Here is a 19608-nt window from a genome sequence, read left to right as displayed (position 1 = left end):
CATGCGCTGAGGACTTTGAGGTTAAATCTCTGGGCTCTATCAGGGTGACGTCGCCAAAACTGAGTAGCTTGTTTCAACAACGCAATACTTGGGATAGAATGCATCAACGAAGTCACTATTTGCTTCTGGAACATACACGAGCAAACACGAGCAAACACGTCCTAGATAAATTTTGAAAATTCTCTTTCCTCCGCATATCGATCAACCCACAGTGTCTATGGCGGAAGATGCAACTGGCGCCAATGGTGAGTTTACAGTTACATGTATTGCTTTTCTCTTGTTTCTGCGGTGGTGATGACATATTTATTCACACTGTATGAATCTGTGCGTCCATTGGATGCATGGATTGTGAGTTTTTTCTACAACGGTAGCTGAGCCGCTTTTACTCCGTCCAATTTACTCTATCAAGACGTATCACTAACAATAATTCTCAGGTACCTTTTCGATTGCTCACGATATCAAACATCAGTGATCGGCTGTCATAAATGCCACTCGCTACTAACAGCTCTGCACCGCATTTAATGGCCATGTCCGTAGACCCTATATACCCATGCTGTATTATTACTGTTCGAAAGATATTGCTATTGTTATCTATGCGTGTACTGAGGTGATATTCAATTCGGCGGCGCGGCCACGCTATTCTTCTGAAGGGTCCAGGGTAGCTTCGCCATCAAAAGCGTCCTTGGGAACTTGGCCTTGCATCTGCGTAAGGGCTCCCCTGAGGATATACAGATATGGACCAGATTTGACAGGAGGCGGGGTGGTTTGATATCCGACCAATAAGTTGCACCGCGGACATGAGAATCTGTACTGGCGCTCATGTCCCTCTGGCCTGCACCTTCCAATCAGTCCCGCCCACCGTGGATCCAATTTGTTCGTACCTTTCGACTAGAACGGGATCGGTCGATATAGCATTTAATTTGAGAACGATTGCATTTTCTGTACCGCTATCCTGACAGCGAATGATGGTAGCACCATCAGTCTGGCGCTTTGGGAGCGCCGAAAGGCTTCTTTCGATTACGAGCTGTCATGTATCTTGCGTAAGTTCGTGACAGCAGTGCCGAGCCTGACTGAAAACGCGCACGATGAACTCGCCACAGATACAATCTGTGCAAGGGACGCAGGTGAACTAATGCGGCCAACGTTGGCGTAGTACGGTACTCACAGTACACCCTGAGAGCAGCTGCGGCTGATGCCGTTGGTCGTGCTAACAAAATGAGCAACTGATCATGATGCACCAGATAATTGGAATGATGTGACTGACCATCCGTGGATGAGGATACCGCTGAACGAGAGACAACCTTTGGCATGATTAATGTTTCACCAGAAAATCCTGCTCAGACAGAGACGCCGTATGTGGTCGAGACTGGTCTCGGATCTCGTTAGAACAAAATCCTGAGAGTTGGCAAGATGTTAGGTAGGCACAAGATAACGACAAAGTCAAAGGGTCATATGGTCACGTGGGGCAGCCGTAGTAATTAACTCCAATTGTTTCCATCTCCCTCATTCTTTCACCCGACCGTCAACTGCTCTGTACATGGCAGAAAAAGATGCTACCGTACGCCTCCGTAGAGCGGTCAAAGGTTTTTCATTTTACCGGTATCAGTCTGTCGCTTTTAATGATCCCCAAATCTACAGAGAACAATCTCTTCCTCGTCAAGAGACTCATTCAACGAACTGACATGCGAAATCCTGACCCCGGTCCAAAGCGCTATACATCATTAGCTTGGGCCGCTGTCTTGGGACATGAGGAGACGTTCGAGTTTTTACTTACAGCTGGGCATGACGATGAAGAACTCAGCAGGGTACGCGCTCGCCACAAGTGTTGTCCCTCAGAGGTTTTGACCACGTCATCTATCAGGAATCCGAGAACAACACCATTCTCATGCTATTGGCCGATTTCAAGTCTCCACCACCTAACCCTTACGCGCCAGGTCCCTCGCAGGTTGATCTCATGGGTGCTGCGCTTCGCATGGCAAGACTTTACTACGAACGTTACCCATGGATTCTTGATTGGTCCAACGTACAAGGGAAAACGGCACTGCACATGGCCGCTCTCAAAGGGAACGAGGAACTCGTTCGCGTGAGTTACTCGGAACCTCGATTATACCATGAGCTTGAGCTTATTTTATCTTGATGCCCTTCTTAAGATGCTGTGTGATTTGGGTGCCGACTTCGATCTGTCGGATAATAAAGGCAACACTCCTCTACATTAGTAAGTTTCTTCCAGTCATCGGGTCTTGGAATTTGACTAATCCCTATCAGTGCAAGTTCTTGGGGTCATATACCGGTACGTGGAGCACATCTGATCCATTGCGACGTTCTTTCTCGCTTACTTTTCAACCCCAGATTGTTCAGCTTTTAATTGAACGAGGTTGTCAATTTGCTGCTCGAAACAATGACGGGTTTACTGCGTCCGATTACGCATATTCGTGAGCCTAGCACTTTTTCGTAACCATTGCTAGGTTGTTGACGGTAACAAAGTTTCAGCACACGGGACACTTTGCAGGACTCTGCTCGTATGCAATTTGAAACTAATAAGAAATCTAGACGCATGGTGTTTGCACAAGCCGCTGCTCGAGGCAACGAATGGCCCATTGCCAGACCGCCGCCTATCCCATTAAAGCCACCCAGCGTCGGAAGGAACGCGTCTCGAATGCGAAGCAGCTCAGGTGGAAGTCGCACCACCACGACGTCTGACAGCGGCGATGTAGACAGTGCTGGGCAAGGGCAAGGAACCAGCCTTTCATCTCTCTCAGCGTCTTCGACAACGTCACAGCCATCGAGGTTACCCTCATGTCAATATACCCATACTCATTCGCAGCGATCTGATAATATGTCCTCGGCCAGCAGTACAGGAACTTTCCCCTCCTCCCCGGGGCCTTCGCAGGGGCTTACACTCAATCCACCTCTTGCGCAACCAAATTCACTGTCACCCATCGTGAACCGCATGCGTGAGCGAGATGCGGACGAGATAGAGAAGTACATGAGGAGAAATCGTAGCGGAAGTGCGGGAACAGCGTCGACGGACAATAAATCTCAGAATGGAAACAACTTCACTTCAGCTGGTCCTTCGGCAAACGGTGATGATATCACCGCACTGGCTTCCTTAACCATCACCGGATCGACGGCACCTCGAAAATCTCTCAGACCTTCATTTTCTGCTGCACAGCTCCGCACAACTCCATCTCCTCTTGCCGCACAAACCCAGAACAGCCAAGCAGACGCTCTGAGAAATCGGTCCGGAACAAATCCATCCAGCGCGCGTCCAGCACAAGCTGCGGTTTCACCAATTCCCATTCTCACACGCGCATCTTCCTCAGATACCTCTCAACACGAAGAGAAGTTGGAGGGATCTGAGACATTTACCGGACCCCCCATGCTATATGCGCAGTTCCCAGAACCACCTAAAAAAGGGGTCCGCATTGCATCATCAGCCACTGCCGCAGCCATAAGCCGGAGACTACCCAGTATCTTTTCGTCCAAGTCCTCACCTGCTCAGCCCCCTCCTACTCCCATACCTGTCAATGACCCACCCCAAGGTGATCATAGCCATCGGAGAGGCTCTTCAGCAGCTTCTAGTCGCGGATAGCTGGGAGGATAGTATTTTTGTTGTACTATTTTCATCTGTACTACATACACCTGGTTGTATGTCACACTGTTCAATTTTCGTAGTGGGATTAGTTTTCGTCTGGACATTTTTATACACCCAGCATTGTCTGTTTGCACTAGTACTGTAGCACAATTTATCTGTAGCGATTGCACGTCCTCACTCATACATCAGACCCCAGATCTTAAGCCTTCAGATTTGCCAAGGGTAAGACCGATATTCGCTACCTTTGTTCGGAGAATGCCGATTACGAATGTTATTATAGCACTTGCCTCGCCTGCTCTGCTAAGGAGGTTTGCGCCTCTTTGCGTCAAGACTGCTGAACCTGATCAGCTTGGCAGTTCTACTTCGCTGTTTTTTATACCCTTGGTTTCCTCCTTGTCACCATCTTGAGCAGAAAAATGACCATTGCATACAATCCTGACGCGGACCCCGACCCAACCACCCAGATAGCATGGCCAGCTAGCCACAGGTCGCGCACAACATCTTATTCTCAACAAGAAACGCAGTCTGTCGAACAAGAATCACACCAGGAGGTAGATGGAAACGGAAAGCAGACAGACAGGTCTGGCAAGCAACACGCAAGCGAACCCGGGCGAACACGCTTGACCACATGGAATCTCATTACTCTCAGTATATCCATGGCTGGCGCCCAAATCGCGTGGACGGTGGAACTAGGGTAAGTTTCCAATACTACTGGTTCGCCTAAAATATTAATACAGTACGCCCGCTAGATACGGAACTCCGTTTCTCTTGTCATTAGGGATATCAGAACAGGTTACCAGCCTGGTCTGGCTAGCTGGGCCTATCAGCGGTCTTGTTGCACAACCTCTCATAGGTATGTTCTCTGATATAGGTTCTGGACAGTCGATTGAACAGTTCACAAGGTGCAATATCTGATTCGTCTACGTCGAAGTATCGGCGGAGATACTGGGTAGTCTTATCGACCGGTGCACTTGTCGTCTCAACGCTAGCGTTGGCGTATTGTCAGAACATCGCTGGTTTCTTTGTTGACATCTTTGGTGGAGGTGCTGGTGACTGGGATCCAGAACGCACGAAGCAGGTATGTTATTGTTCATCATTCCCCATTCATGTCTCTTATACTACCAGGCTGCAAACGTTGCGATCGGCATAGCTGTCTTCGCGTTCTACATTCTTGATTTTGCTCTTAACGCTCTCCAAGCATCTTTGCGAAATCTTCTCCTGGATATCACTCCCCCTGATCAGCTCAATGCCGGCAATGCCTGGCATAGCCGTATGTGCCAAGCAGGTAACATCGTTGGCTACGGGTTTGGTATGTTGTTGTTCATGTTCGTTTACCGACGCCGTGCTGACGCAATGTCAAGGCTTCATCCCTCTTGCGAAGCTGCCCTTCCTGAGCTTCCTGGGTGGCGATCAGTTCCGAAAGTTCTGTGTTGTCAGCATGACTATCCTTGTTGCCACTGTGTGGATCACTTGCTTCTGTCATGAGGAGAAAGCTTCCGTAGTAAGGAAGAATAATCAGAGGTTGGTGGATTGATATGGAACCGACTTGTTAGTTGAACGAACTTCTAGGCGCGGCAAGTTCGGTGAAATCTTGGAGAATATATACAATGCGATAACGACGCTTCCGAGACCTATCAGAAGGGTATGTTTTGTGCAGATCTTTGCTTTCATGGGATGGTGCGTGGTATGGGTGCTTCTTTGACCGGGTGTGCTGACGCGTCGAATCAGGTTCCCATTTTTGTTCTACTCGTGAGAAATCTCAAATTTAATCCATATCTCATTTTCTAATTGATTTTACGCACTAGTACCACATATGTGGGTCAAGTCATGGCCTACGAGACAGGTGAGGAGCCAGACAACGATTTAGCCACTCGTACTGGTGAATTCGCAATGTTGCTATACAGCATAGGTATGTCTTGATATATACCATTTAAAGCAAAACCTCACATCAACGTAGTGGCTGTTATTGCCGGCAGCGTACTCCCCCTTTTTGCACGACGTGACCATCGTCTTCTCCCTGTAGAAGGTGATGATGAAGATGCTCAGATTGAACGCTTCCGCGGTAGACTTCACATGTGGCGTCAAGAAGGTACTATAAAACTTCCCAAGATGCCATGGCTCCTCCGGGACATATGGACAGCGGCGATGATTTTGTTCACTTTGCTAACGTTCTCTACATTCTGGATAAGCACCGTCAAGCAAGCTACGGTCGCGATTAGTTTGATTGGGATATGTTGGGCTGTTGCATGTTGGGTGCCGTTCGCCATTATCATGGAGGTCAGTTATGTTCTTTTCCAACTGGATTTGAGTTGAATTGTCGTGAATTGTAGCTGTTGAAAGAGATACATGCAAAGATTCCACATCTACCTGAAGCGACAACTGAGGCCTCCGAGCAAGATCCTTTACTTGGTCGCTCCACGGAGGTCGAATCAAATTCTGATGCTGATGCTGAGGTCAGCGATAGTGAGACCAGGCCAGCAGGAGGCACGATCCTCGGCATCCATAACCTTGCCATCGTGATGCCACAATTTATCGTAAGTCTCGTCGATCTGTTCCCTTGAAACCTCACTCAGCTCCTCCCGTTTAGATCGCCCTCGTCTCATCTCTGATATTCCGTATCGTAGACGAAACCGCCGACGTCGTCACTCCCTCTCCCGATCTCGAGCCCGATCACAACACATACCTGGGTAAGAATGGCGTAGCATGGGTCCTGCGGTTCGGAGGTTTGTGCACGCTGATCGGCGCTGCTGCCTGTCGTATGGTGCCACCCACCAAGACAGAGCGTCAGATGAGGAGTGGGCTTGCTGTGCTGGAGGAGCTCAGGGCTGAAGAGGAGCCCTGATGTGATCTAGGGTGGACAAATCGTTGTATCATACATTACATTTTCAACAGCTGTATCTCGTATATAAGTTTTCCGTATTCATGTCTATCAATCACTTGTTCTATCTCCCGTTTACTACTCAAGGCCTCACGCGTACGCGCGGTGAAAACAAGCAAATAGAGGTCGGTATAAAACAAATGAGATAGGTACAATAAACAAGCCGTCCGCTCGCCTGCGGACTGACGTGCCGAAGTCGTTGTATCGTTTTTGCGTCGTACCTTTGATCGTTCCATCACAATTTCTCATTTTGCATCGTTTCTTCCGATCTTTCAAAGCTTCGCATCGTATCGCGCACACGCTGTGCATTGCATCATTCGGCGTCGACAACAATATGTAGATATAGATGAACGCGAATTGCTTCCGCAGGAAGAAGTGAGATCGATCGATCGAATTAATTAGCTTCGGAGCACAGTGCGCCGGTACATATAATTTCATGCCAATCTGTAACTACAAAAGAAGTGAACACGAAATGTAGTATATAAATGTATATCGAAACTCAAGTTCCCTATCTTTCTCAATCACAACCACAACCGTGTCCGTGTCCCAACAGCCCCTACCCCCACCCCCAAATATGCCGGGAACCCAGTCAAATGTTACTACACCCGCTCCTCCTCCAATGAGCACGCTCATATGTGGTGAGTAAAATTCAAATTTTCGTAATGAGTCCTTAATTGATGTGTGGCTGTGCCAGTCCTCATGAGGTTAGCCGGAACCAGCCATGATGCATTTTTAGAAGGTATCGGAAACTCCGAGTCGACTGACTATGCCGAACGGGTGGTATCCAAACCCCTAAAATATGCAAGGTATACCTCTTTCGGCATCCTCGTCATCTGCGGCATCGCCGGCCAAGGTGTCCCATTGGCTCCCATCGCTTATGTAATTTTAAGCAATTGTCAGATGCTTGCCGCACTAGGTACGTCCAAATTTAGCTAATTTTTTTTACTACATAATACTGATATCCTGCCAGGTGTAATCACCTCATGACACAACCTGGTGCGCCTGCGCAACCTGAAGGAAACGCAAATCAAAGTAAGTATTCATGTTATCCTTGTCATAGCTATTTATATTTATTTCATAATTACAGAAAATAGCTGCATCTAGACTGCATTGGTGCCTTCTCAGTTTTATTAACATTGTTACCGCCTTTGCCTGCATTTTAATGATTATTTATATTTTCATTTCTGCTTGGCATTCTTCATTAGGTTTACGTTTGTTTTTTTCCATATTTCATGGTGGCTTAATTTTCGTTTATATTCTGTTTTGGTACGGTAGCTCTACATCTAAAAGTCGGATGCGCTCGATGAGTGCTCGATGAGCGGTGTTTGATTTTAGGCGACCGCTTAGCGTCTTTTAAGTTTCTGCGCGAGCGAGCAACCCAAATATTTCCAAAACAATATATATTGAGTGAATCTTATGAAAGTGCAAGATTATCACAAAGGAATCAAATCTTATCTACATATCTACAGATCATCAGACATACTAGCCGTACTGATAGTAGATATACCTCGTTCAACTAAATCTTTCTTTAAAGAAATGGAAGCGTGATATACTGCAGGAACGTTACGAATGGTGAGATTGTGTTGTTGAATGAAACGATACTCTGCTCCAGATGACGAAGATGCTGAAAACTCCACCGTCTGACGTCTCCCGTTGAGATGCTCCATGAGGACTGAATGTGTTGCAGCGCCGCCGAGTGAAATCAGATTGTCGAGAGCGTCCACGTCGTCTATGTCAAGCTCTGTGTGGAAGCCGGTTTCCCACACAGCTGCAACGATGACGGCGTGTACGCCAGGATGATTGACTGGGGCCAGCGAGTCCAGATCATTCATTTCGTGCTAGAGAAAAAAAAGGATAAGTCATTAGAAGAAGAATACAAAAAGAAAACTCACCAAAAACAAGTACGCGTGATTCTCAACGAGTATCGGTACACGTTGTTTCCTGTGCGCGATCTCCGCATTTGCGTCCAACGGACGGTTAAGATCATAATGGACTGGGACTTCGCGGCGCGCCCTCGTTTTGAAGGCCGTTCGTATGGTCGTTGTGAGGGTTCGGAGGCTCTTAAGACAGGTTTCGTAGTTGGGAACCTCCGCGTCAGGCATGAAGTCCTGGCGAGCTGCCGACAGCGCTGCCTCCGCCATCGCTGTGTTGACGCCCGTTTCGGGCATAGCGTTCTCTAGTAACACCTTGCGGCGCATATTAGACTTCGCGGCTTCCATCAATTTCTTGAACTGCTCATTAGTCGGACGTTGGGGAGCATAGGGATGGGAGCGTGCAGGACTGTTGGCCACAGGCCCGGAGCCAGCCACAGGCAAATTAGTGATAGGCGAGGGAGGAGTAGACACCGGAGGCAGCTCTCTGCGAGACGGGAGTGGTGCAGTAACAGTGATGTCTCCTGTAGCCTGTAGAAGAGAGTCAGTCACGATCATGATACAAGTGAGCGACGCACTCTGATAACTCCGGTTGGGAACAGTTGTCCCCGGTGGCCTTCGGGTGGGCGGCGAGGATCGTATACGAATACCTTCCGAATTCCGGGCAGGTCGATGGGTAAGCGTCCCAGATAACGTGTCCGTTCTTCCTCCCTCTGCGGCTCTTGCATGTGTCCGATATTCCTGAAGGTTGTCGGTGTGGGCACATCAAATTGATGTGCCTCACGAGACACGAGTTCCGGTGGTGCGAATGGCATCTGTGGGAGCCCGTAAGTGTGAGCATGAGGGGCTGGTTGCTGTTGGAGCTGCCGGGAGTCTGGCGGTGGAGCTGGCTGCATGAACGGTGGGCGGTAGTCGTGCGACGGGCCTGGTTGCCCAAGATGTTGTCGAGGGATCTGCCGGGGGTCCGGCGGTGGAGCTGGCTGCATGAACGGTGGGCGGTAGTCGTGCGACGGGCCTGGTTGCCCAAGATGTTGCCGAGGGAGCTGCCGGGGGTCCGGAGGTGGAGCTGGCTGCATGAATGGTGGGCGGTAGTCGTGCGACGGGCCTGGTCGCCCAAGATGTTGCCGAGGGATCTGCCGGGGGTCCGGAGGTGGAGCTGGCTGCATGAACGGTGGGCGGTAGTCGTGCGACGGGCCTGGTTGCCCAAGATGTTGTCGAGGGATCTGCCGGGGGTCCGGCGGTGGAGCTGGCTGCATGAATGGTGGGCGGTAGTCGTGCGACGGGCCTGGTTGCCCAAGATGTTGCTGAGGGAGCTGCCGGGAGTCCGGCGGTGGAGCTGGCTGCATGAACGGTGGGTGGTAGTCGTGCGACGGGCCTGGTTGCCCAAGATGTTGTCGAGGGAGCTGCCGGGAGTCCGGCGGTGGAGCTGGCTGCATGGACGATGAGTAGTAGTCGTGTGACGGACCTGGTTGTGCGAGATGTTCATCGGCTTCCTCCATATTGACTTCCTCCATATCATCTTCCTCCTCCATCTCATCATCCTCGTCCTCATCGTCCTCATCCTCGTCCATGCCTTCGGATTCGATTAACAAAATTAGTTGCTGGTATGATGCCGGACCTTGAGGTTGTTCGACACGGACACCGATCTGGCTTGCATCTGAATTCAAAGACGGGTTTAAACCCGAATTTTTCCCTGGTTTTTTTATTGCCTAATAATATTATATTAGTAGCATGCATAGGTAGTAGTACCGTAAGACTTACCTTCGCATTCTTGCGCGAGGGACGCTTTTTCGTGATCTTCGTGTGCTTGCGAGTTGCACTGGCCTTTGGGGGCATGATGATGGGTGGGTGGAAAACGTATGAGAAAAACGTACGCTTGAGTCCAGGTGCTTAACAGCCGGGGTTATTTAATTGGCCCCAGGGTTCTATCGGCCTCATGGCGCAGCCAATTCAATAGAAAGATCAATCAGTAATCACGAATGCAGACATTTATGTATTAGACGCACCGAAATCTGCATGCTGTGAACCTCGTGGCATGATGATCAGTATGTTTGACGCAGTTTCACGCGGGGTAAGGACAGAATAGGCAAAAAGATGTGATAGTGCGGAATGATATCGATGGTGACAAGATAGTATCGATAGTGACAAGAAGAAGAGAAATCAGTCACGAGGCTACATCGAACATTACTACAAAACTCTTGAATACATAAAACTGGTACACCGTTGATCTAGAGTGGTAATCGACGAATCAGTGACATTTTTGACCAAGATAAGAAATGAACTTAACTGATTGCCTAGTCCCGACCGCTTTCGGAGTCTTCGCCACCGTCGTTAGCCATGATCAAGTCTGTGTTGGTGACCCCGTGTGCGATAAGTAGTCCTTCCATATCGTTGTATTTACCTTGCACAAACTTGAGGGACTCCTTTGCTTTGAGGAGGTTTGTAGTAACGCTGGAGGATGGTTCAGAAACCTCTGTGCACTCTTTCTGCGCGTTTTCAATCCAGAGTCGAAGCCCATCTTCTGCAGCTTCATGTTCTTTCTTCAACTTGTTGATGGATTGGTTCAAGAAACTAGTCCACCTGCTCGCCTCTTCTACCTGCCAGATCCTGGTCATGATAAGGTGGCGAAGCTTCTCACAAGTGGCATACTGAGCAGCAACAGCCACTTTGAGATCCTCAGGCGGCATGTTTGTGTCGCCCAGAATCTCTGGGGCCTGTTTAATCGAGTTCAATACAATCAGTACCAGCAAAAATGTGGAAAAGACTTACAAGGGACACAAAACTTGCAATAGGGATATCATGTCCCTCTGACTCAGAGTCAAACAAAGCAGAGTTAAATGAGGAGCAGCTCCCCTTGGGAGACCGTAAGGTGTAGTTCCCCCGGGGAGAGTGTAAGGAGTAGTTCCCCAGGGGAGACCGAGACCTGCGTAGAGACCGAGACTTACGCTTAGCCTTGGGACTTGCTCTATAAGCAGGAGAGGAATGTTCGACGAAAGTTGCAGAGCTGGTTGGGCTAGTAGGGCGCATAGTAGCAATACAAGTGTCCAGCATGATATGAACAATGGACTTGGAGGATTTGACCTGAATGTTTTCTCACTCAGCCTCTCGCTGCGGTGCTGTCAACAGACTTGTCAGCGAGTTTCGGAGTTTGAAGGACTTAACAGAATTCCAAATACACGGCGGTGGATGGTCAGTCAAGGTGATTCTTAAGGCTGCGATATCAATAAGTTCTTCAAGTTGAACGCTCCGATGGCATCCAATGTAGAAGAGGGCTTTACCTCTGACGAGATGTTTTTTAGGGCCAGAGAGTACGTTTTTGATATCAAACTTACACGATGGTCCTGATCAAGCTGGCTATCATATAGTGGTACTAGCCAGTATCCTTGTCCCACCTGTTCCACGCCATTTGTGAAGGTGGAAGAACTTTGCACTCACCTTACAGATGATCCACAATGCAATGCTGTACCCATCCCTCATGCACTTCGCCAACCTGCTGGTCCAGGTGAAGAACGCATGGGTCGCTATCACACGAAATCCGGCTCTATTTACGGGTTTCAACGGCCAAATACGTTCGAGCACATGAAGGCTCATGACTATGAGTCCGCTCGCGAACATAATGTGTACTACCCATTTTCTGGGAGGGAGGAATGGGAACTCGCCAAATTTCTCATCAAGAATCTGAATCAGGGGCAAATAAGTCGCTTTTTGAAGTTATTATGGGTCAGTGAACTTTACATTAACTTTTAAATTTTAACAGCTTGCTATTAGGTGAAGTCAGAAACACGGCAACAGCCCACATTCAAAACTGCGCCCCAACTGCTAACCTTTATGGACGCCCTGCCAAAGGGACCGCAGTGGCGCTGCACAACAATCGAGACAGATGGTTATGTTACAACGCATCCTGTGCATCTTATCTGGCGTGATGCTTTGGAGGTAACGAAGCACATATTTGGCAATCCGATTTTTGCCAATGACATGGAATTCGATCCATATGAGATATTTGTTGATGGAGAACGGGAATATGGTGAATGGATGTCGAGTTCGCGTGCGCATGATATCCAGGCTTGTATTATTTTTTATGTTCGAATACGAATTCTGACGATAGTTTTTATGCATAGGACGAGCTTCCACGAGGTGCTACCATTGTGCCCATCGTTCTTGCATCAGACAAAACTCCTGTCACTCGACACACAGGAGGTCTCGAGATGCATCCCACGTTCCTTACTATCGCTAACATCCAATCTGACATTCGCATGAAGGCTACGGCTCACGCATGGTCATGCATCGCGTATATGCCCATTCCTCAGTTCATTTGCAACCCTGAGTTCTCTTCACTCTTGCAAGCCCGTGTGTGGCATCGGTGCATGGATATAGTCTGCATGAATCTCAAGGAGGCAGCCGCTGTAGGCGCAAGTATGGTGGACCCATTGGGTCTCTTACGCTATGGATTTACCCCCCTTGTCGCATATACCGCCGACCTCCCCGAACAACAGATGGTTTCATGTGTAAGTAAGAATACATCACCAGTCACTCTAGCCATCCAGTCACAGTTCGGGGACGGAAAGTTGTATGAACCTCGCGACGGCCAGGGCACACTCAGGACACTTGAAGAACTTGGTCAGCGTATCGATCCCTGGAAGGTCCAGGAATTTCAAGAAGCAGCCAAAGCATCACATCTCAGCGGGGTGCAGCTTCCCTTCTGGCGTGACTGGCGCTTCGCTGATCCAGCTATTTTCCTTGCACCTGAACTTCTCCACACATGCCATAAATTTTTCTTTGATCACATCCTCAAGTGGTGTAAGGAAGTTGTTGGGGCTGATGAACTCGATACTCGCTTTCGTTCGCAACATAAACGCATCGGAACCCGTCACTTTGGGCAAGGTGTCTCCCATGTCTCGCAGATGACCGGTCGGGAACATCGGGACATCCAACGCACAATCGTACCTACAATTGCAGGTGTCGTCGATCCTGATTTCGTCCGCGCTGTTCGCGCGATGGTCGATTTCATCTACAAAGCACAGGCTCCAACTTTCACTCCAACATCGATCGCTGACATGACCTCCTCCCTCCAAGAGTTTCACGAATTCAAACACACAATTCTCCGTGCCGAGGCTCGCCGAGGAACATCGGGTCCTATTGAGCATTTTGAAATTCCAAAACTTGAGCTCTTAGCATCATTCGCTCGAGCCATCCCCCAGCTTGGCTCCATTATACAATTTACTGCTGATGTCAGTGAGCGCATGCTCATCACACAGTGCAAGAATCCATTTGAGCGCACCAGCCACCAACGTGCAACGTTCACTCAGCAAGTCGTCCGTCTCCTGGACCGGGAAGAGACTGCACGCCAGTTCGACCTCTATGCCCTCCTCCGCTCAAACGACATGTCCCTCAACAACCTCATCGTCAACGAATTCGACGAAGTCGTTGACATGGACCCGATGTTGGGTTGGATCATGCGCGTCGCTCCCGAAGAACTGTCTCGGTTTCAAGGCCCACGTCCCATTTGCAACCATTTCCTCAAAGGCCTGCTGTCTGAAGACAGCAGGGTCGCCTTTCATATCACTGTATCCAGTGACCACACCAACAAGACAGCACCTTTTTTGGCGCGATTATACCAGCTTCCTGACTTTCCTCTGACGCTTCGCTCCTTCATTGAAAGTGTCAACCCTACGCTCGCAACTCGTTTCCAGAACCAACTGCTCAACGTCTGGAACAAGTTTCGTATTCAGCTGCATTCGATGTTGCGTCCACGTCTCGTCATGCCGAGCCAGCAGGTACAAGCATATCCGCCATCTACCAATTATCCTCGTGGAAATTGTGATGCTGTCCTGCTGCAGATGCACAGTGAAGGTGAAGAAGGTGAAAATCTTGGTGAGTTTTGAAGTTACGGTCAGTATCTTTGTATTCACGCATTTCTTCACTAGACGCCATTGTAGCTCAAGTTCGCATGGTGTTTGGCTTGTCAAAGAAAGGCCCACCGTTGCCTGCTGAACTTGACCAAATATTCCTCTATGTACAGCTCTTCGAAGTCGTCGCACGTCCTCAAGATGATGTTGGAGTCATGATGTTCCGCGTTAAGCGCCGTTTTGTGACCGGTCCTGATGGCACACAAGTGCGGGTTGGCATGATCATTCCTCTGCTCGATGTTACCCATGCAATCGAGCTCATTCCTGTTTACAGGGACAGAGCTAATCGTGCTGTTGACTCCTCGACGTGTTTGGAAAGCTATGATACCTTCTACCTTAACAATTTTTCAGACAAAGAATGGTACCACACGCTACACACAGATTTCATGTAGTTTCCCTCGAGTCTAGACGTCCTGTGGTGTGCATCGCAATGTTAGATTGATTGATTGGACTATCTTGCAAAGATAAGATTCGCTAAATAATTTAAGACTAAATCTAAGACTCGATTTCGTGATTTTGACACGACTAAGTGAGTTGTCAGATCTCCACCAATCGCATGGCTTCGCTACTGAAGTCGTAAGCGTTCGTAAGTGTTCGTAACGCGCGTAAGTTAAGCGTTCATTTCAGTCGTTTTGCAGATGTAGAGTCTAGACACCAGCTTACATAACGCCGGCGCGCTCTGTAGGGTAGTTGGCCAATTTAACATCATTTATCGTTTACTGCCACAAACAATGAAGTACGTCGCACTCCTTAGTGGAGGGAAAGACAGCTGTTACAACTTATCCCACTGCAACGCCAATGGTTACCAACTTGTAGCTGCAGCGACACTCTCCCCGCAATCAGGAAAAGGTCTGACTTTATTTTTGTTTCACGAAAGCGCCTCATCTCCATAGATGAGATCGACTCGTATATGTACCAGACAGTGGGCCAAGACGCGATCGAATTTGTAGCTCGCGCTCTTGAAGTTCCGCTCTATCGACACGTCATACAAGGTGATGCTATCGAGCAAAATGCAGAGTATGGTTCGCGTAGTGCTGGGGGAGCTGGCGTGTTAGGAGATGAAACGGAGGATCTCTATACTCTATTAAAGCGTGTCAAGGTCAGATCTAACTCTCGCCAACTTATCTCACCCTGGTCTCATAGTAGTAAACCAACCAGGTTCACCACCCGGATGTGCAAGGTGTCGCAGTCGGCGCTATTCTCTCAAATTACCAACGCGTTCGCGTCGAACATGTGTGCGTATTGGCCACGTATAATTCAGTTCGTAATGTTCACGCCCAACAGGTGTCGTCGTCTTTCCCTCACGCCCTTAGCATACCTCTGGCAGCGCGATCAAGCCGAATTGCTGTCCGAGATGATTGCAGCCGGGGTTAAAAGCGTGCTCATAAAAGTAGCAGGCATCGGTCTGACAGTGAAACACCTAGGAAAAACATTAAACGAAATGCAGGACACCCTCACGCGATTGGTGCGTCCATTGCTTCTACACAAACATCATGATTCATTTTGTCGCAGAACAACCTTTATGGTTTGCATATCTGTGGTGAAGGCGGAGAATATGAAACTCTTACTCTTGACAGCCCGTCGTTCAAACATCGTATTGCGCTGGATGGAACAGAAGTCGTGATGCATACAGACAATGATTTTGCGCCTGTTGCATATTTGCGTATTAAACAAGCTTCGCTTCATCCCAAGGAGTCATATACAGATGGCAAGGTCGAAATTCCGCCACTCTTGGATGATAGATTCGGTGAATTGAAGAACGTGGTCGAAACTTCAGTCCTAGAGCGATACGAAAAGGGTTCTAGCGGGACATATGAACCGATCAACAAACTACACCACATCCCAGGCCATCCATCAACACACGCTATCGGATCATGGCTCGCGATCGGAAACATCCACCCAGACTCGTCTCTAGACTCAGAAATACCCCTAGAAGAACAAGTCCGCGACTGCTTTATTCAATTACAAGGTATCAATCTACCATTTGCATCATTTTCATATCCAGTCCCAATCGGCCTACAGGAATTCTTCAATCGCACGATCTGTGCATAGAAGATGTAGCTAATATCACGCTCTTACTGCCTTCCCTTGCTCCCAAGATATTTGCAGCTGCAAACAAGGCATACGCCGAGTTCTTTGGTGTCTCACCTCCTTCGAGAGCTTGTGTGGGTGTGGATCTTCCCGAGGGGGTGAGGGTGATTCTTGAATGCGTCGCGCGCAAGGATAACACAAGGAGAGCGCTCCATGTACAGAGTTTGAGCTACTGGGCGCCTGCTAATATTGGTCCTTATTCACAAGCTGTCACCGTGTGTCCAGCCTTTTGCGACGTGAGAGGCCTTTCTAATATCTAGATCAGGTGGAGCCGTATGTTTTCGTATCCGGCCAGATCGGTCTACTCCCTGCGTCTTTAACGCTCCCTTCTCCATCCTCGTTGGCACTTGAAACTGCGTTGGTGTTCCAGCACACGGAACGCGTCATTCGCGCCGCCAACACTGCAGGGGGTCATGTGCTGCTTTCGCTTTATTGGCTTGTTGACTATGCTGATACCATACACACTCGACGGGCTTGTGAAACGTTTTGCGAGGTGAGCCAAGAGATTAAAAACTTGCAATCAATATTAATTTTGTAGGAAACCCCAACGTTGTTCTTGGTAGTCGCGTCCCTCCCGCGCGGTGCACGCATCGAGAAACAGGTATTGGTGCATACAGGCAAATTCACGGTCCTAGACGAAGACACGTTCATACAAGTATCTCACACTCCGGAGTTTGTGTCTGGTAGGTGCATGCCTATTTGCATCATCCTAATGTACTCACGTATTTCCAGGGGATATCCATGCCGAACGCACCCAGATATTGCGCACTGCAGAGTTACTATCTGGTGTGTAGGACAAATAGGAATTGACCTCCTGTGCTCACGCATTTCAGGGGATGTTGATCCCGAGTGCAGCACGAAAGTGTCGAGCGAAGTGATCCTCAATTCGACCAGGCCGCCCATATTGAACTGGCAAGTTTCTCGATTTGACGTGTCGGGAACCTCGCCGCAGTGCGTGGTTATCTGCGCTCGTGGACATCCATCGCGGGAGGATGCAATTGAACTCGAAAAAATACCGTTGCTCGGTGCATTTTGGGCAACAGCACTCTCAGCAAGATTGTTCCACAGAGTGGAAGCTGATTTTTCACCTAGTTGTACGTTGGATATCAGACTCCGAGATGTTTGTGCTGATAATCGGTTTTCGAACAGGGTCGTCAGTCTCGCGCGTCCTGTTCGGAGACAATATGCCTGCAACCACTTTCATCCCCTGCCGATATATTGGCACTTGGAGGAGTGATGAACAGTGGGACTGGGCGGTGGCCTTTGTAGGCGTCTCATGATTGCGCACCAACACAAGCCATCTTTTCATGCCCTACTCAACATTTTTCTATTTCGTAAACATTCATCACGTGTTCTTATGTCAGGAATTCTCAGAAATCACCGGTATGCTGATCCTGTACGTCCAATCAATTTTATTCCCCTTGGACGTTGAGATCTATCTGAGTTTCCCTCGAATTTTTCAAATTGGTGCAGCTGTCTGTGCTAGGATCACGCCTTATCCAATAGCGTTCAGCATTCGAGAATATAACGCTAAACTGGACTCCGATACAGCAACCGCTATGACTTCAATTGCTTTCCAGGAGCGTGCGTAGCATGGGAGATGCTTGATATGATTTACGCTTGCCGGGCATTAGTCTGCAGAGTGCAGGGGAATTCGTTTGTATTGTTTCGTCGTGGTATTCAAATATTTATGCCATTGGGTCGTTGGGTGTACTAAGGAATTGTCTTATTGCATCAGCTCCCCTTACCGATACCGCTAGCACATCACCTTCCTGCCGCGAGTGTGACTGCTTTTAGTCCTGGACGGGTGCCAAGCACCTTTCAGAGGTACACTTGAGTATCTTATGCTAAATCTTATTACTCGTCGTCATTGTCATAGTGGAAATCACTCACTCGTCAGCATGCCTCAGATATTCGCTCCCCTCGCCTCCTCAATGACTCTACTCCCAACAGATGCCACTCCCAATCATCATCATCCAACACACGACTCAAGTCTTTAACGTTCAGGCATGCTGTATCGATAATGGCGCATGGTACTGGTATGTGGTGTTCCGTGGAAAGTCGCTTGGTAGTCATTCATCTGTTAATAGCTAGCTAGGTTGAGGCCGAGATCGACCTATAGACATTTGAAATTTGTCTTTGGATTTTTGCACTTGTCCCTGGCATGTGAGACGCACGCGGGTGGATAAGATCGTTGTGGACTTGGCAGGCCCCTATTATTTGCTCCTACGACAATGACTTCCAAGTCCGATGTCAGCGTGACCGTCCCTTGCAACTCTCTGGCACCCCCCTCGTACGATGCAATTTCTACGTCAACCGTATTGGCAGATTCCATCTGGTCCAAGCTATGTCGCTGGGTATTTCCCCGAGCCTCTTTACAATCCAAGGAAAAATGCCTATCATGTATCCGTGCAATTGTCTCCTCTCCCGATTACAGTCCTTCCTTTGTCGCTCAAACTGTCAGCGCCTGTGTTGCCACTTCCAGCAGCAGAGTTCTCCAAACTCTTGCAACAACTCAATATCGAGGGTCACACGGCGCCGTATTGGGCGATCGTGAATGACCGCCGAGAAGCCCTGTGGGCGTTTATGGACTTCATTCCCGATCCATCGCTTGCTTTCTATTCTGATTTGTATCTTGCGTGCATGATGGTTGGCGACAACACATTGTTCACGCAGCTGGAATTGAACGAAATGTTTAAGTGTGAGTGCATGGTACTCGATGCCCCTAGAGAGGATTAGTTGATCATGCACTATCAGCTCAGTATAAGTCCTTAAGACAGTTTTTGGGTTGTCCTCCAGACGAGGTTCAGATACAAGAGCTGAGCAGTGGTCGCTTCGTTGCTTCTTTCTGTGTCAGGATGTTCCAGAAACGCCTTCGTACTGCAGATGCAATTCCCATAGAATATCTTGCCAGGGGTATGTGGTCGATATCACTTCTCTTTCAAGTACTGATAGGAACGTCCTATTCACTGCATGCAGGCCGTATATGGACGTTGTGGGTTTATTTGGGCAGTGGTCGAAAGTGGGTTGCTACTTGTCAACTTGAAGAGCCCAGCTTGCCAGTAGAAGGAAGCAATCAACTTCGGATAGAAGCCCACAGAAAGTCGCCTGACTGTGCAACCCCGAAACCTCTAATCATTACCTCAGAATTTTCAATGATATCGGCACCTAGGTAGGTTTATTGTTCCAGCTGTCAACTCAAGGCACTCATTTTTCTTATGTGACTAACCATCGCCCCCTTGTTCACTTGCTGTCCATTCTGTAGAT

At 48.7% G+C, this 19608-nt stretch overlaps 9 protein-coding genes across 9 annotated transcripts; 6 read left to right on the top strand and 3 right to left on the bottom strand.

Annotated features, from left to right (window-relative positions):
- Window positions 1-200: 200 nt before the first annotated feature.
- Window positions 201-1440, bottom strand: F5891DRAFT_999929 (uncharacterized protein). The gene is made up of 5 exons (XM_041378585.1): window positions 1265-1440; window positions 1166-1207; window positions 1085-1107; window positions 882-1024; window positions 201-832 (listed from the first exon to the last, which is right to left on the bottom strand). The coding sequence occupies exons 1-5, from the start codon at window positions 1308-1310 to the stop codon at window positions 637-639; spliced, it is 450 nt and encodes a 149-aa protein (XP_041232643.1). The 5' UTR covers window positions 1311-1440; the 3' UTR covers window positions 201-636.
- Window positions 1441-1455: 15 nt separating this feature from the next.
- On the top strand, window positions 1456-3776 carry F5891DRAFT_999918 (uncharacterized protein). The gene is made up of 7 exons (XM_041378584.1): window positions 1456-1583; window positions 1639-1805; window positions 1862-2083; window positions 2151-2215; window positions 2266-2290; window positions 2350-2432; window positions 2485-3776. The coding sequence occupies exons 1-7, from the start codon at window positions 1538-1540 to the stop codon at window positions 3590-3592; spliced, it is 1716 nt and encodes a 571-aa protein (XP_041232642.1). The 5' UTR covers window positions 1456-1537; the 3' UTR covers window positions 3593-3776.
- A 96-nt stretch (window positions 3777-3872) lies between these two features.
- F5891DRAFT_1161170 (major facilitator superfamily domain-containing protein) lies at window positions 3873-6558 on the top strand. Its single transcript, XM_041365252.1, has 11 exons — window positions 3873-4289; window positions 4345-4448; window positions 4498-4673; window positions 4721-4904; window positions 4957-5116; window positions 5165-5272; window positions 5324-5344; window positions 5401-5504; window positions 5553-5872; window positions 5926-6129; window positions 6183-6558. The coding sequence occupies exons 1-11, from the start codon at window positions 4012-4014 to the stop codon at window positions 6435-6437; spliced, it is 1914 nt and encodes a 637-aa protein (XP_041232641.1). The 5' UTR covers window positions 3873-4011; the 3' UTR covers window positions 6438-6558.
- A 489-nt stretch (window positions 6559-7047) lies between these two features.
- On the top strand, window positions 7048-7615 carry F5891DRAFT_1273955 (uncharacterized protein; the record flags this gene model as incomplete). The annotated part of the gene is made up of 4 exons (XM_041370159.1): window positions 7048-7111; window positions 7168-7389; window positions 7444-7505; window positions 7561-7615. The coding sequence occupies 3 exons, from the start codon at window positions 7048-7050 to the stop codon at window positions 7458-7460; spliced, it is 303 nt and encodes a 100-aa protein (XP_041232640.1). The 3' UTR covers window positions 7461-7505; window positions 7561-7615.
- Window positions 7616-7936: 321 nt separating this feature from the next.
- F5891DRAFT_1181362 (uncharacterized protein) lies at window positions 7937-10180 on the bottom strand (the record flags this gene model as incomplete). Its single annotated transcript, XM_041366030.1, has 4 exons — window positions 7937-8311; window positions 8366-8875; window positions 8923-10053; window positions 10106-10180. 4 exons carry the CDS (start codon window positions 10178-10180, stop codon window positions 7937-7939), a joined length of 2091 nt encoding a protein of 696 aa, XP_041232639.1.
- A 458-nt stretch (window positions 10181-10638) lies between these two features.
- On the bottom strand, window positions 10639-11371 carry F5891DRAFT_1181361 (uncharacterized protein; the record flags this gene model as incomplete). Its single annotated transcript, XM_041366029.1, has 2 exons — window positions 10639-11058; window positions 11114-11371. 2 exons carry the CDS (start codon window positions 11369-11371, stop codon window positions 10639-10641), a joined length of 678 nt encoding a protein of 225 aa, XP_041232638.1.
- Window positions 11372-11857: 486 nt separating this feature from the next.
- Window positions 11858-14642, top strand: F5891DRAFT_940310 (uncharacterized protein; the record flags this gene model as incomplete). The annotated part of the gene is made up of 5 exons (XM_041374275.1): window positions 11858-12068; window positions 12123-12424; window positions 12463-12804; window positions 12967-14194; window positions 14269-14642. The coding sequence occupies 5 exons, from the start codon at window positions 11858-11860 to the stop codon at window positions 14640-14642; spliced, it is 2457 nt and encodes an 818-aa protein (XP_041232637.1).
- A 260-nt stretch (window positions 14643-14902) lies between these two features.
- On the top strand, window positions 14903-17364 carry F5891DRAFT_354384 (meiotically up-regulated 71 protein). Its single transcript, XM_041371495.1, has 9 exons — window positions 14903-15099; window positions 15144-15349; window positions 15409-15485; window positions 15535-15715; window positions 15763-16219; window positions 16273-16556; window positions 16607-16834; window positions 16880-17024; window positions 17074-17364. Exons 1-9 carry the CDS (start codon window positions 14982-14984, stop codon window positions 17133-17135), a joined length of 1758 nt encoding a protein of 585 aa, XP_041232636.1. The 5' UTR covers window positions 14903-14981; the 3' UTR covers window positions 17136-17364.
- A 1275-nt stretch (window positions 17365-18639) lies between these two features.
- On the top strand, window positions 18640-19517 carry F5891DRAFT_940235 (uncharacterized protein; the record flags this gene model as incomplete). The annotated part of the gene is made up of 2 exons (XM_041374271.1): window positions 18640-19042; window positions 19099-19517. The coding sequence occupies 2 exons, from the start codon at window positions 18640-18642 to the stop codon at window positions 19515-19517; spliced, it is 822 nt and encodes a 273-aa protein (XP_041232635.1).
- Between the last annotated feature and the right edge of the window lie 91 nt (window positions 19518-19608).

Source organism: Suillus fuscotomentosus (genome assembly GCF_016647785.1).
Source record: "Suillus fuscotomentosus strain FC203 chromosome Unknown F5891scaffold_3, whole genome shotgun sequence".
Taxonomy (NCBI): domain Eukaryota; kingdom Fungi; phylum Basidiomycota; class Agaricomycetes; order Boletales; family Suillaceae; genus Suillus; species Suillus fuscotomentosus.
The sequence above is the reverse complement of the archived record's forward strand: the minus strand, read 5'-3'. Positions and strand labels throughout refer to the sequence as shown.